This window comes from Engystomops pustulosus, chromosome 4, assembly GCF_040894005.1.
Source record: "Engystomops pustulosus chromosome 4, aEngPut4.maternal, whole genome shotgun sequence".
Taxonomy (NCBI): domain Eukaryota; kingdom Metazoa; phylum Chordata; class Amphibia; order Anura; family Leptodactylidae; genus Engystomops; species Engystomops pustulosus.
In genome coordinates this window covers 155143841-155161039 of record NC_092414.1, presented here as the reverse complement: position 1 = coordinate 155161039, position 17199 = coordinate 155143841, and the positions used below count along the sequence as shown (strand labels likewise).

General features: G+C 46.1%; 1 protein-coding gene across 1 annotated transcript in view; it reads right to left on the bottom strand.

The window, feature by feature from the left end:
• Positions 1 to 8468, bottom strand: part of MYO5A (myosin VA) — a 99077-nt gene extending 90609 nt beyond the window's left edge. The window contains exon 1 of the mRNA XM_072148202.1: positions 8086 to 8468. Coding sequence (XP_072004303.1) covers positions 8086 to 8112 — 27 coding nt within the window. The 5' untranslated portion in view covers positions 8113 to 8468. The remainder of the gene's footprint in view (positions 1 to 8085) is intronic.
• Positions 8469 to 17199: the final 8731 nt, after the last annotated feature.

Sequence of the window (17199 nt, the reverse complement as noted above, 5' to 3'; positions counted from 1 at the left end):
GAACATTCACTAGTGTCCGACACATAGAAAGAAAGATCAGAGTCATGAGATGGATATAAGACAATAGCCCTGCTCCCTCACCTAAAACATACAGTCAACCTTATCTGTCTATAGTTTGTAGAGTAAGTCTCTGCAAGCTGCTTGCTGGCAGAAAGTGCTGTGTCTGAGCTGGGGGAGGCAGAGCGCCCTGCAATGTGCAGATAAGAGAAGCTATTCATGAGAAGAATCCGACCATAATCAGAAGATTTATGGTCGTATCCAGGGGCAACCAAAATTTGTTTACTCCAGGACTGATAAAGACAGGTTGGAATTATATCTGTGAAGTGCTGCATTTTTTGTTAATAACAGTGAATTAAAGAATGTGTTACTTTGTTATCCTGAGTAGATTTAAAAATCTTGTCTTCGTGGGAATACCCCTTTACGCTTTATTATTAATCTTTGCTCGAAACCTGAGCCTCTAATGAAATCCGAGTAGGGTACATGGTACCCGAACCTGCAAAATTAGGGTCTGCGCAACACTAGTCACAGGAACCAAAAAATTTTGTGTGGAGTTACAAACGTATGAAAACAGCTTTATTCTATCCGTACCATACCATTTTCATAGCATAACACTTCCTGCCAGCACATTGTGAGCAGAGAGAAGCTGCAAACTACACAGATCCGAGGGAAGGGGGAGGCAGGCACATTTCTGTGAGAACAATGTAAAAGTACCCTGATGAACTAACCAAGTTGTCAGCAGTTATCTTCATTGTCAAAAGTTATCTTCAGAAGAAAATTTTCAGAGAGCGTTATCCAAGGTCTTTTATTCTGTTTGTTATTGCCCTTCATAACAAGGAACTTTCTGGTTGTTGAACATCGTCTAGGAGTATGATATGATTTTTTATGTTGTGCTGTTTTTATGTATTTTATATTGTTTATATTACTGAAGCAAAAGAATTTCCCCTTGGGGATTAATAAAGTTTTATCTTAATCACATACAGCTGAAAAAACCCATCACATATATATACGGATTCATACAGCTTACACATACAGAACTTGTAGAAATCATATGTTCATGTAAAAGGTGCCCCGCACTTACAAAATATACCTGTTAAACGTAAATACAAATTCAACTTAAAGGAAACCTACCACTTGAAGTGGCAGGTTTCTGATGGAAATACCGGGCACCAGCTCAGGGTGAGCTGGTGCCGGAGCTTATTTTTGTTAGTGTTTTAAACCGCAGTATCGTGGTTCAAAACACTTTTTTAACTTTATAGCCGGCGCAGGGAGGTAAGCGTCGAGCGCGTACCTCCCTGCGCTGCCTATAAAGTTTAAAAAGTGTTTTAAACCGCGATACCACGGTTTAAAACACTAACAAAAATAAGCTCCGGCACCAGCTCACCCTGAGCTGGTGCCCGGTATTTCCATCTGAAACCTGCCACTTCAAGTGGTAGGTTTCCTTTAAAAGGGGTTCTCCAGCCATAGCAAGTTAGGCCCTATCCACGGGACAGAGCCTAACTTGCTGAACGGTGGGGGTCTAAGTGACAGTCCATTGCGCTCGAGATGCCTGGAACAGCCAGCCGCACATGTACCGGCTGCTCCATTCAACTCCATAGCGCAGACAGAGATCGCCTATTGCCTAGTGCAGCTTCATAGGAGGTTAAAAAAAGCAGCCAGTGGGTGTCTGACCGGCTGCTCACTGCATCTTGAGCGCAATGGACGCCCGTTCTCGAGTTCTGTGGGGGTCTCAACACTGAGTCCCCCACCGATCAGTAAGTTAGGTCCTATCTTGTCTTGCTATGGCTGGAGAATCCCTTTAAGAACAAAGCTACAGACACAATCTGGTACGTAACCCAATGGCTGCCTGTATGAATTACTAATAACATTTTCCCAATGCTAGAAATTGTAAAGTGATGTGCTGAGAATACACAGAGCATATACTTGGGTCATCACTATACAGTACTTTCATTTTTTAAAAGGTCAGGTAAAAGGACCTTCTGCGTACCTAGGAAAGGGGCTGCAAGCTGTTTCTCCTGCTATCGAATGTGTTGGCATTGGTGGACAAATAAAAATGGTTTCTTTACATGTCATTCTATTGCAGGCACCTTCTTTTCTCTTGGGCATCAGTTTCCAACATTATTGCAGTTGGTTCATGTCAAAATAATAGCAAATTTGTACTTATAGCAGACAAACAGGTAAAGATGGCGGGTTGCTGCATCTAGGAGGCCTAGCACAGCCACATGAAGATAACACAACACTACCTGACCAATGGGATGACAGCAATGCTATAATAAGATTCCATAAAACTAATATAACTTAATAGAATGATCTTCAATAAATTTACTTATGGGCTCTACAAGGCGGGGAATAAGACCCCATGGTTCCAAGTTCGAAAACGGAATCCATTGACACACGATGTTCACAAATATTAATTAACACAGTGATGAAAACTGTGCCATGTGCATGGATGGCATCACCCCAATTATCCTCTATTGTCTTATCAGCGTCTCTTACATCAGATGGATTAATTACATGGAGCCGACTGTTCATGGGGCAAATAACATCTTGCATTCTGCTGCAGCCCGCTGCTAGGCAACATGATGTAACTCATGACTACTACATTACTCACCTTCCTGAATGGAGACAGAAATATCAGGGTGCGTGCTGGTTATCCTGCACTGCAACACTCTGCCCTGACAAGATGCCTACAGAAGAGACACACAATGTGACCTACATATGGAAATCACTCCAATAAGGATGAGTTCACAGCTCCGCCACGGCTTCTCCAATTATAGTAACAAACAGGAAAAAATGGAGTGCCAGAGGGAGCATCATTCATATGACACACACAAAGGATCCTGGTAAATCCCATTGTTTATAATGGTAGGGATCCTTGTAACAGTAGTGACCATTTTGACTTGCTCTGCTATCAAGTCTATGATTTTTGATGGACTCTATAATGGAGGTTTTGATGAAGATAATAGAGCAATGGCATATGAGCTGGACTTCAGTAAAACAAAGCACTTCATAAAATATATTGCTTTCATGCCTAGCAAGATAATGCAAGCATAAATATCCCTCTAAAACATATGTGTAGAAAACATCTAGCTGAGGGTAACCATTAACCAAAGCGCTTTCTGAAAAGCATAAACACATTCACATTTATTGTAAATTCATGAAAACTCAAATCACAAACTACAAAGTACTAAAACTACAAAGATCCTTCATTAAAAAAAAAACAAAAAAAAAAACAAATGTGAAATACCACACAATTCACACAGGGAATTTGAAAACTCCGTCTTTGGAATCAGTTGGGGTCCAAACAGTCTGACCCCCTCTGTGTTCCCTGCTACTCCCAAACAGGCCGGAAGTGATGGGACCCACTGTGGCAAGTGGCCTCAGGATGCCCCGGTGACATCACAAATTGTCCTCATGATCCTAGCTTCAGCTAAGAAACCCTACTGAGTCACTGATAGAGCCAAACCCTTCAGTAATGATCCATGAATCTCCACGAGTAAAAGAAGTTTCTATTTAACTTTTCAACAGATCTTTAGTTTCACCTTAAATTGCTTGGCTGCTTCTAAACTAGAGCCTCAATTCCTTCCTCACCTTAACATGGGATAATAGATGTCTTGAAACATTTCCATTGGAAATCTGCAGTATGAGAAGAGGGTTGTCCAAACACAAAATTTACATGCAAGGCCGTGCGTATTCCTGCAAAGTATGATATTACTGTAATTACTGTAATTTTTTACGTTAAGGTGAGCACACATCACTAATTCAACATACTACATATAATAATCAATGTAAAAACATGTAAATGTGTTTCAGTTATGTGCTTTGCAAAGATACAAGTCTCCTCGGCACAGAATGTCTCTATAGAAGCCGGTCAGACTACTTCTAGCTGTCATGCACTGTAAATGCCTCTTATACAATGGTACAGCACTCACTCCAATGTTACAGGAAATACTAACTGCATTCCAAGACGTCAGTAACATTTTACAGGATTCCTCTCGCTGGATCGGTAGAGGGTAGTCCTTTTTACTGCTTGCTGCAATATTATAAATATGTTTTAAATATTCAAACTTTTATCGGAATTTTCCTCCTTAAAAAAATATATCTCCACCTAGGTGTAACATGATGGACACCAATGGAGCCCAAACAATCACATTGGGGGTTCTTTATCATACACTGGGGCTCGTGTGTGTCAGGATTCAAGGGTAGTGGACCCACTGACCCACCTCGGATGATGACGTAAGCTGACACCTGGGAGAGGAGTCTAAGTGGTACCCGGTTTTCACCAGAGCCCACCGATAAGCGGGTTGGACTCGATGCAGCGTGGTACCACCAGGTCGCTCCACAGGCACCACTTTGTCCGCAGTGGTGGCCAAGGCAAAGTATAGAGTCGTGAAGCAGACAGAGTCTTGGATAGGCAGCACGGGATTAGAGTGGGGACCTAGCGGAGTCAGGAACGGAATTGAGGTCACAATGGGAAATCACTATAAAACGCACAGGACATAGGGAACAAACTTTTTCAAAGGCACGAGGCTTAAAGAGGCGGCAGAGGACACAGGAAGAGGCCAGGAATTTATCTGGGAAGGTGGTTGGCCAGCACCAATCATTGTTGTGCTGGCCCTTTAAATCTTAGACAGCGGGGTGCGTGAGCCGGAGCGAGGAGACCGTTGCTGGAACGCGGCGAGGTAAGTGAACCTGCTGCTGGCGTGAGGGGGCACAGGGAGGCACACGGGTGCACCTGCGACCCGGGACATGGGTCCCAGGAGCACCTGTGACAATGTGCTAGTGCATGATAGCGCTGCCGACACTACTACCTGGCATAGAAATAAGTGAGGCCAGTGACCTCTCACATGTGAAAAGTGGAAGGACCGCCCGCGACGGCCCACTTCTTTTCCGGCCATGCCCACCTGGCACATAGGTGGTGGGAAGGTGAAAATCGCAACCGCTAGCAAAACATTTACAATTATTTCAGGGCTTCCACGCCAGTGTTCTGGCACAGAAATGAGCCCCATTGTCTATGATGGAATACTTGATTTAACCTTAAGCCATGCGTAGGAGCCCATGTTTGTAAACTTGATGCACTGCAATGAGCAAAGCCCCCTGCAGATTTAATAAGCAGCATCCCCTACCCTGTGTTGAATTTGTAGAACAAAGAATGGGGATTAAATTAGACAAATGCCAGCTGAGGACGATTTCTGCCAAGCTCTGTGACGTGGCGCGATAGCTATTATTGCACATGGCACAAACAGAAGAGTAGACGGTATCAATGTATTTCCCTAGTGGAAAGCAACATACTGAAATATACCTCAGATTACAACATGTTGTATCCTTATAACCACACATGAATGTTTTACATAAGACACATGGCTGCTTTCTTAAAGAAGGGCCACATCACTGGCATCTACTTCAGCAATTAATGGGTGCAATGCTGTATCCAGTTTTCTTATCTTGTACATTTAAAGAAGTTGTAGATTTCTGTAAGCAGCATTATAAGCCAGTAAGATTACAAGAGTGTCTAATGAAGTTCTGGAAATGGAAGATGAAAGAGAAAAAACTTATACATGGTTATGGGACCAGACCCATGATCAGTGGCCTCCATTATATAACATTTTACATGGTTACTTTCCCCCAGCTACCAAGTTCGAGGTGAAAATAACATAAAATTGGCAACAAGTCTTTACTGAACAAGGTTGCAGGATTCTACAAATGATGACATCAGTGCCAATTCCTCTATAATTTAATGAAAATTACTTCACAGACGTTCTTGGAACATAATGATAAGGTTCTATCCTCATCCTGAGAAAGAAGTAGGGGAAAGGGTCCAAGCAAAAGAACAAGGGGCTAGGGCTGAATCAGCTCTAAGGCCCCTTCACAATGGCACTTTAGACCACCTGCAACAGGCTCTATTTGCCTGAGCCATGACAGTGGGTGGCCGGGTGTCGCTTTGTTACCCAAGCAGCTCTAAGGCCACAACCCCCCCTAAACAATGATGACATATTCTGGTGATACCATTGGATGACCCCTTTGAGCTAAACCTAAGGAAGCCTTCATACACATTAAGGTTATTGTACATATTTTTGGAGCACAACAGCAAAAATGACCATAATGCTGGATTCTTTACAAGTGACACCAATGGTGCCCAAAATGAGGCCATTATCTATAACAGGGTGCAACATAATTCCATCATAAGATCTGCACGCCGCATTATTATTTTTGGTATTTATGCTAGAACCTCTGACACAGATGTGAATCTAACCTTAGGCCATGTACACAACACATTTTACATGACATAGCAAATATGCATAGATCCCATGGATTCATGATATGTGTATCGTCATATGACATGTATACAGTATATACAGTATGGCTTGTGTGCTTCTATTCTTTCAACTGATGGCCATTTTGTCATCCAGCAGTGTCTTGTATATGTTCCCCATGATCAGTAAAGTGCTTCGGAATATGATGGCGCTGTATAAATGGCAATATTTTGTTATCATGGGTGTGTATATGAAACATGTACAAGTATATGCTAAATATGTATAAGTCATTTAAGTCATAGCGCTTGTATACATATTTACCCCCATATAGAGACTGTATCTCATTACAACGTATGTAACATTTACAGATCTCAGCCATTTATAATGTATGTATTATACCATTCAGGATACCAGTTACATAAATAGATGTATGTGGCTGTAAAATAGGTCAAATCTGGGATCACAATTGGATTTTCTTTTCCATTTTTGTGTTTTATCATAGAAAACAGGGGGCCAGCTCAGGATGGGCCTGTAAATGATATGTGAAACTCCTCAGGCATTGCGCTCTCTACAAGCCCAATCTCCAGATCCTTTATTTCTCCTGCCCAAGAATATTCATCTCAATTTTATATTCGCTATGGACAAGCATAACTTGACACTTACGGTTCCCCAAAGCAAAATCTGGAACACAACCTCACAAATTTGACATGATAAATGTTGTACTTGTCAGTCTGGACTTAACCTGCACCCACTGTACCAATATAAGTTCTGCCCCACACACTCTGAACTATACACATACACAAAAGCAATCAGTCAAATAGGCTATTGATCTAGGTTTCCTAAGCTAAATATAATCTTTAAAAAAATGCCACTAAACAAAGAAAGTATTTTTAGAATGAGGCCTAAGAGTTCAGTGCTGGCGTTATGGTGGTGAAACCTTCCTGCGCTTTCACACATCAGACGCTTCACCAGGTCAAATATCAGAGGCAGCAGAGAAATAATCTCCTCTCATCCCTCCCTCATGAGCCACACAACCCTCATCATACACCCAGGCCTGGCACCAAGACCCAGACGCTGGGATTACTGGCCACAAGGAACCGTCAAGGGCAAACCGGAAAATTAGTCATACAGCGTCATGTTATTCTACTCGCTGATGACCTGACTACAGATGCCACCCCTCCCCACCCTATGCTCATACATAAGGAGATGCCTGGGGGACCAAAAATCTGAGTATACACACAGTACAACCCTTCCCCACCCATGAGCAGATGTCAGAGGACCAAAGAACTAAGAATAGATACAGTTCACCTCTTCCCACCCAATACTCATACATTAGGAGATGCTCGGAGGACCAAAGACCCAAATGTAGATACAGTCCAGCCCCCCATACACATAGATTAGGAGATGCTCGGAGGACCAGAGACCCGAGTGTAGATACAATCCAGCCCCCCCTATACTGGTAGATAATGAGATACTTATAGTGATACGGTTTACCCCTCCGCACCCTATACACATATATTAGGGGATGTCGGAAGACCTGAGTATGGATACAGTCCACCCCTCCACACGCCTATAGACTTCCATTAGGTAATGCCTGGAGGACCAAAGATGCTGCCTCTGTATTGTCAGCAGATCCAAGACATTGCAAATAGACAGAGCGCAGCCACTCGTCATCCATGTCCCACCATGACACGTATGTTATACATATACATGTAACACGTATACACATGACCTATGTATCCAGCTGTGCAGCAGCTGATGATGATGTGGTCTGGATGCTGCACAATGGCCGGGCTCTGGATGCTGCACAATGGCCGGGCTCCGGGCTCCTTACCTTTGTGTAGAGCTCCAGGGCTGCCATGCTGCCGGTGGCCGCCTGGGATCCCGCGCTGCGCAGGTGCAGGGAGGGGAGCGGGAGCGTCTGGTCCCTTGGGCTCGCAGTCCGGGCGCTGTCCTCAGTGCAGGCTGCAGACGGGTGCAGCCATGTTACCTGCCAGCCAGATTTCTATTTTGGTGTCCGTCTCTGTGCATTGTGGGTATCAGTGATGGCTGGAGCCGGGGACGCTGTGATTGTTGCCTTGGATTGCTGGGCTGACTCTGCCTCCCATCGGCAGCCGCTAGCGCATCCACTGCCCGTCACACATCAGCCCGTACTGCAGTCAGCAAGCCGGAGGCCGCCAGGGGGCGACAGAGCACCCCGGACAGCCATCGCGTTTAACCCCTCATCTACCGGCCTGTAGCGAAGACAGGCAGTAATGGAGATTACTAGTGCATACATCCGCCGGTGCGCTAGTCTGCTGTGCAAACTATACTGTATTCACCCCGTTCCAGGCTCTATAGCTCCCCTATAGCTCATGACTCCCATCAGTCTGGCCAATGAAGAGATTTAAACTAAATTTCAAATGAAACAAATAATCCTGCACCCGAGGATGTGCCCTCTGTATCTGGCCTAATGGGGTTACTAGAGATTAGTATATACTCTACTACTTTGTGGAGAGTAAGGAGCCAAATACAAGTAATTCCTGGGCCTGGAGGGGTCACTGACCTTATAGTGTGGGGGGCAGCCGGGTATTTGTCATTTACACATGGGGCATTGTCTATTGGAAACAGCAAAAAAAATAAGACAAATTTAGGTACATTGGGTCAAAACATGAGCGGGTCACTTTATTGATGGGGCATATGCTGAATCAGGCCCCCTAGTGGCCACCATCAGAGGAGAATACTGTGACTCCAGTAAAGGAAAGGCCAAAAAAAGATCCCAGTATTCCCTCCCTCCCTGATCAATTGCACTAATTTGCAGAGGAGCATGGAAGCTTTCCGCTCCCTGCTCCACTGTACTACATGCTTTCCACGGGCCACCAGGGTGTTGCCTGTGAGATGGTAGATGCAACGCCGGGGACATGTGATGATGCATGCATTTACCAGGTCAAATACTGCTGAAGCCTATTACTGGGGCTGAACCAGTGCCGGAGGAACATGGGGGCACATTTACTAGGGGGTCCATCGGGTTTGGCAATTTTTTCCATTTTGGTGCATGCAATCGGATTGTGGCGCATGAGCGCCGTCTTGCATGCGACACACATATCGGGGGGCGTGGACGTCTGACAACCCGACTGATTCAGAAAAATCAAATTCTGTTGCAAGATCAGCACTCACATATACCGGGAAGAAGGTGAACTCGGCGGACCTCAGCTGGGGAAGCGACACATGCAGGAAATTGGACGCACGATCTTAGTGAATCGCGGCAGACCCGAATCCTCGTTGGACATTCCGGATCAGCGGCGTCAACAGGACGGGTAAGTAAATGTGCCCCATGATGTCATAACACTATGCCTGTGCCTTAACTAAATAAAAAAGTGACCAGAAGAGAGAATAATAATTATCTTTATTTATATAGCGCCAACATATTCTGTAGCACTTTACAAATCATAGGGAAAATATACAAATATAATATTACATTACAGAGTACAAACAGTCATATGGAACGATAAAAGTGAGTCCCTGCTCTCAAGAGCTCACAGTCTATAGGGAATAATAAGGAAAATGTATTTTTTCCCTCAAACTATGGGGGCATTGTTACTATTTGGGATGGGGGTGATAATAAACAAGCGCTGTACTGTGACTTGGCTACTGTGGGGGTCCCTGTGACTATATTGGCTACTATGGGGGGGCAATGATGCTATATTGGTTGTGGTTCAGACAGTTTTTTGGTACAAATTACGACAGAATTCTATCATAAACAGATCAATAAATCTGCCCCATTATCAGGGCCGGATTATAGGCGGGGCTCCCGGGGCTCGAGCCCCGGGGCCCCCATCATCTTCCCCCCCCCCAGGGGGCCCCCACCAGATCGCCCCCCCCCCAGGCCCTTCCTCCTCAGCCGCCACCTGCCTGAGCCATCCGCCCGACCCCGGCACAAGTTACCGCCTCCCCGCCCGTCCTTCAGCTGCATGGCCGAGCCGTCCGCCCCCTGGCACAGGTACCCGCCTCCCTGCCCGCCCATCCTGCTGCATGGCCCGGCCTCCCCACCCGCTCCAACCCCGTTCGCGCTCCCTCCTCCCCTGCCCGAACAAGCAGCCGTCCTCCGCTGCTCCCCCCCACGCCCGAACAAGAAGCTGCGCTCCGCTCCATCCCCTTCGCGGCCCGAAGAAGTAGCCGTTCTCCGCTACCCCCCCCCCGCCCGCGCCGAACAAGCAGCTGTCCTCCGCTCCATCCCCCTCGCCGCCCGAAGAAACAGCCGTCCCCGCTCCCCCCGCCCGAAGAAACAGCCGTCCCCGCTCCCCCCGCCCGAAGAAACAGCTGTCCTCCGTTCCCCCCCCCCCCCCGCCCGAAGAAGCAGCTGTCCTCCGCTCTCCCCCCGGCCCGAAGAAGCAGCTGTCCTCCGCGATCCCCCCGCCCGAAGAATCAGCTGTCCTCCGCTCCCCCCCCCCCCCCCCCGCCCGAAGAAGCAGCTGTCCTCCGCTCCCCCCCCCCGCCCGAAGAAGCAGCTGTCCTCCGCTCTCCCCCCCCGCCCGAAGAAGCAGCTGTCCTCCGCGATCCCCCCGCCCGAAGAATCAGCTGTCCTCCGCGATCCCCCCCGCCCGAAGAATCAGCTGTCCTCCGCGATCCCCCCCGCCCGAAGAAGCAGCTGTCCTCCGCGATCCCCCCGCCCGAACAAGCAGGTGTCCTCCGCGATACCCCCCCCCCCCCCGCGCGAAGAGGCAGCCGTCCTCCGACCGAAAACCGCCAGACCCCAGGAACACCAGCCTGACGCCACAGCCGGTCAACATAAAAGGGTAAGTATATACATTAAATACAATATGTATTTATCTGTGTATATATGGTGTATATTGTGTTTATATATTTATATACAGTATATATACTGTGTATATTGTGTATATACTGTATATATGTGTAACTGTGTATATACTGTATATATGTGTAATTGTGTATATACTGTGTATATATGCATCTACTGTGTATATAATGTTTATATACTGTGTATATGTGTATATATGCATCTACTGTGTATATAATGTGTATATACTGTGTATATGTGTATATATGCATCTACTGTGTATATAATGTGTATATACTGTGTATATGTGTATATATGCATCTACTGTGTATATAATGTGTATATACTGTGTATATGTGTATATATGCATCTACTGTGCATATAATGTGTATATACTGTGTATATGTGTATACATGCATCTACTGTGTATATAATGTGTATATACTGTGTATATGTGTATACATGCATCTACTGTGTATATACTGTGTATATGTGTATACATGCATCTACTGTATATATACTGTGTATATGTGTATACATGCATCTACTGTGTATATAATGTGTATATGTGTATACATGCATCTACTGTGTATATAATGTGTATATACTGTATTTATATGTATATACTGTGTATAGTTGCATATACTGTATTTATACACGCATATATTTGTATAAGCATATATATGTGCACATTTAAATATATATGATTATGTTTATATGCTGTGTATGTGGTATGTATGTATATGCTCTGTGTACTGAATGTGTGTGTGTATTTCCCGTATGTGTGTGAAAATGCTGTATATACTGAATGTGTGTGTATTTGCTGTATGTGTGTATATGGTGTTTTTATACTGCATGTGTGTGTATTTGCTGTATGTGTGTATATGGTGTTTTTATACTGCATGTATGTGTATATATGGTCAGTGTATATGTGTGTGATGTATATATACCGTATGTGTGTATATACTTTATGAGTTTGTGTATACTCTGTGTATTAGTGTATAAATGTATATGGATACATAAATGTGTGTGTATACTTGTATATATATGGGTGCAAGCATACCAGTGTAGAACTTTATGTGTGTATATATCAGTGTATAAATGTGTGTAATTGTATAAACTGCAGGACTGGATGCCTGGTGCGGGCTGAGGTGTATGTTAAATGGGACTGCATATCTGGTAGGGGTGAAGGTTTATATAAAGATGTGTTACTGGGGTCGAGGCGGTTGTGTGTAGCTGTGTTACTGGGGGTGAGGCGGCTGTGTTACTGGGGGCGAGGCGGTTGTATGTAGTGGTGTTACTGGGGGCGAGGCGGCTGTATGTAGCGGTGTTACTGGGGGCGAGGCGGCTGTATGTAGCTGTGTTCCTGGGGATGAGGCGGCTGTATGTAGCTGTGTTACTGGGGATGAGGCGGCTGTATGTAGCTGTGTTACTGGGGATGAGGCGGCTGTATGTAGCTGTGTTACTGGGGATGAGGCGGCTGTATGTAGCTGTGTTACTGGGGATGAGGCGGATGTATGTAGCTGTGTTACTGGGAGCGAGGCGGCTGTATGTAGCGGTGTTACTGGGGGTGAGGCGGCTGTATGTAGCGGTGTTACTGGGGGTGAGCCGGCTGTATGTAGCTGTGTTACTGGGGGTGAGGCGGCTGTATGTAGCTGTGTTATTGGGGATGAGGCGGCTGTATGTAGCGGTGTTACTGGGGGCGAGGCGGCTGTATGTAGCTGTGTCACTGGGGGCGAGGCGGCTGTGTGTAGCTGTGTTACTGGGGGCGAGGTGGCTGTATGTAGCGGTGTTACTGGGGGCGAGGTGGCTGTATGTAGCTGTGTTACTGGGGGTGAGGCGGCTGTATGTAGCTGTGTTACTGGGGGTGAGGCGGCTGTGTGTAGCTGTGTTACTGGGGGCAAGGCGGCTGTATGTAGCTGTGTTACTAGGGATGAGGCGGCTGTATGTAGCTGTGTTACTAGGGATGAGGCGGCTGTATGTAGCTGTGTTACTGGGGGCGAGGCGGCTGTATGTAGCTGTGTTACTGGGGATGAGGCGGCTGTATGTAGCTGTGTTACTGGGGGCGAGGTGGCTGTATGTAGCTGTGTTACTGGGGATGAGGCGGCTGTATGTAGCTGTGTTACTGGGGGCGAGGCGGCTGTATGTAGCTGTGTTACAGGGGATGAGGCGGCTGTGTGTAGATGTGTTACTGGGGTGAGGCGGCTGCATGTAGCTGTGTTACTGGGATGAGGCGGCTGTATGTAGCGGTGTTACTGCGGGGATAGTGGATAGTGAGCAGGAGGACGAGTATGCACGCTGCACTCAGTGGGGGCCTCCACCAGATTTTGCGCCCAGGGGCCCCCACCACCCTTAATCCGGCCCTGCCCATTATTACTATTTTTGCTACTGCTGTAGCCTGAAACTCCTGCTCCAGCAAGTGTGCACCTGTAGACACCGCCTCACCGCCTCTGTATACAAACATAGACCAGCAAAGATGGGGGGCACCGTGGGGCAATAGGGAGCACAAAGAGAGGTGAGTAGTGGTTTATAATAATAATCTTTATTTATATGGTGCCATCATATTCTGTAGCTGTTTACAATTATTTTACAGCCTTTTCCAGCCAAATATAAAAAAAAAATAAACAGACAACCCCTTTAAGCTCTTGATGCTCAGCGATGGATATATCCATCACTGAGCTTGATTAGTTAACAATGATGGATATATATCGGTTCCTGTGCTGCTATTCCTTCAGCTCATCATCAGCAGTCATATTACTGTATATTGCAATACTGTATTGGAGGATATAGTATGAGTGATCAGATCCTCCAGAGTGAAAGCACCCTATAGGGTCTGAGATAATTGTAAAAAAATTATATATAAAGTAAAAGTGTGAATCACCCCTTTCCCTAGATCACATATAAATATAAATTAACAGTAAACAGCATAACACATGTTAGGTATCACTACATCTCAAAATTACTGTCAAAATACATAAGAGATTATTACCCTCTATAAATATTTGAATTTAAAATTTGAATTAAAAAACACCAGCACATACTGTAAAAAATGAAAAAGTTATTGGCCTCAGAATTTGGCAAAATGGCATTGTTTTGTATAAAAGATTTACATTCTTTTAAATCTACTAAAACCTATATTCATTTTATATCCCTGTGAATAAAGGTGAGGCGTCATTTGGAGCACACAAAGAAAGTCGTAAAAACAGAGCCCACAAGAAAATGCAGCAAATATGTTTTTTTGTCAATTTTACCTCACTTGAATTTTTTTTCAGCTTTCCAGTACATTGCCTGGAAAATTAAATTGCGTCACTAAAAAGTAGAATTTGTCCTGCAGATAACAAGCCCACACACCTCAGTAAAAAAAAGTGGAAGATAAAAGTTATAGCTTTTTGAATGAGGAAAGTAAAAAACATAACCGCAAAAGGTTTAATACTATGTCAGTGATCACTATCAAGACACGACCCGGCTCTTCAAGATTTAAAGGGCCCTGTGTTTCCAGTGTTCCTCCGTGTTCCTGTGATTCCAGTATTGCGTTCCTGTGATTCTAGTATCGTGTTCCTGTGTTACCAGTGTTCCTTTGTGTTTTCATCATCCGATCCTGTGTTCCTGTTCCATGTGCCAGTCCGTTCCTGCCCGCCTGTACCGTGTGCCAGCTCCTGTGTTCCTGCTGTGAGTTCCAGCGTTTCCTCCCAAGCTATTCTCCTGCTGTCACCCCAGGCTCGGACTGTGTCCTGCATCTCTCCATACTACCTTGGCGCCACCACGGGCCTAGTCGCACCCGTGGAACATCTTGGTATCACCCCACTGCAGTAAGACCAACCCGCTTTGCGGCGGGTTCTGGTGAAGACCATGTGCCACTTAGACTCAGCTAGTACCATCATCTCCTGCAGTGGTCCAGTGGGTCCACTGACTCTTCCCTAAGAGACACTGACAGTTCATCCCTATGAATTGTGACAGTAAGATCTGGCCATGGACCCCGCCAAGGAGTCGCCTCCGGAACGGATTGATCTTCATAGCGTTGTATCCCAGCAGTCTCAGCAACTTTCTGCTCAGGGTTGACTGCTGGGCAAAGTTGCTGCCGTGCTTCTGCTTGATTCCCAGCAACAGGCTTCTGCATCTACTCCTGCTTCCCCTCCACCCACCCCGGCATTTCCTCCGCCAGCAGAGCCACAACTTTCCATGCCCGATAAATTTGATGGTAAATCCAAACTGTTCGGAATCACCCAATGCTCATTCCACTTTGAACATATGCCATCTCAGTTTGTCACCTTACGCTGGCATTCATCCTCAGCCACCTCTCCGGGAAGGCCCTGGCCTGGGCTACTCAACTGTGGGACAGAAACAACCCGATGGCGGCTTCCCAAACCACCTTTCTGGCTGAATTTCGGCCTTAGCTACCTTCAAGCAAGGACTGTCTACACAGGTGAAAGACGCACTGGCTGCCCCTGATCTGCCGGCTACTCTGAGTGGTCTCTTCACCCTGGCTATCAGGATAGACGTGCGATGCGCGGAACATGATGGATAATTACGTCACAAGCAACCTGATGTCCGGCTCCACGTCGGCCACACTTGGTACCGGTTTTCCAAAAGTCGCCTCAGCCTCCAGCCGAACAGACAGAAGAGGAGTCCATGCAGGTCAACATTCTCCGTTGAGGAACGTTCCAGACGTCGACGGTAGGGACTTTGTCTGTACTGCGCTAGCCCCGAACACTTCATTGGGGCTTGTCCTGTCCATTCTTCCATGTCCAGCAGACCCCAACACCTTGGTCTTCTGGGAGGTACTTTCCTTGGTGTTAATGCTGTGTCTCCACGTCTGTCGGTTCCTGAGTTCCTCAGTGTCAGTGCTCGCTCTTCTGTACAAGTCTCAGCATTCCTGGAATCTGGTTGTGCAGGGAATTTTGTGGATGCCGTCTCCCGGCATCACATTCTGGTGATTCCTCTCAATAAACCGTTATCCCTGTCTTCCGTTGATGGTCAGAACCTGTCCGAACTGGTGTGGTACCGCACTGAGCCAATTTCTCTTCAGGTTGGAGCTCATCACAAAGAGACTCTGGTTTTCAATGTCCTGCCACGATCCACATCGTCTCTTCTCCTAGGTCTTCCATGACTGCAACTTCATGCTCCCGTCCTTGACTGGAAGACTGGTGAAATCCTGAGTTGGGGACAAGAATGTCACTCTCACTGCATGGCATCAACACCTCCTCTCCTGATGAAATTCCACGATCATTGTCCCCTCCAGAGGTGTCTTGGGACAAGGGCTGTATCTGCCAAAAGGCAAGATGAAAATCTTGCCTCAGGCGGCAGAATGCGGAGCCCTTTAAAGAGCAGTGAAATTTGCCGCTCTAATGTGGACGATTCGGGGCCGTTGTCACCCAACAGATAAATTAATCGCACCTGTTACATGCGGAGCGACACAGCGCCTTTCTGGCTGCTGGCGTTGCTCCATTCTATGCAGGGACACAATCAGTGGATGATGACTTCACGACCCCTGTGTCTCTGAGCGGAGCCGCGGCCCACAGAACAGCCACGAAAAGATGGGAGCACCCTGCCCTGAGATGAGTATAAGTTTTATTATTTTTAATGTACATTTATTAATGAAATGTGGCTAATAAGGGTAAGGGGTAAATACTAATATAACGGGGTAGGAGTGGGGGGGGGGTGTTCTGTATATATTTATATGCAGGCAGAATCATTTTATACTGGGGGGCTGTATATATTATATCATTTTATACTGGGGGGGCTGTATATATTATATGGGGCCAGAATAATTTCATACTGGGAGGGCTGTATATATTATATGGGGCCAGATTCCAGCTGGGGGGGCTGTATATGGGTAACGGTATATCACTAAGCTGGGGGGGCTGTATATGGGATACAGTATATTACAAAGCTGGGGGAGCTGTATATGGGATACAGTATATTACTAAGCTGAGGGGGGCTGTATATGGGATACAGTATATTACTAAGCTGGGGGAGCTGTATATGGGATACAGTATATTACTAAGCTGGGGGAGCTGTATATGGGATACAGTATATTACTAAACTGGGGGGGCTGTATATGGGATACAGTATATTATTAAGCTGGGGGGGCTGTATATAGGATACAGTATATTGCCAAGCTGGGGGGCTGTATATGGGACACAGTATATTACTAAGCTGGGGGGGCTATAT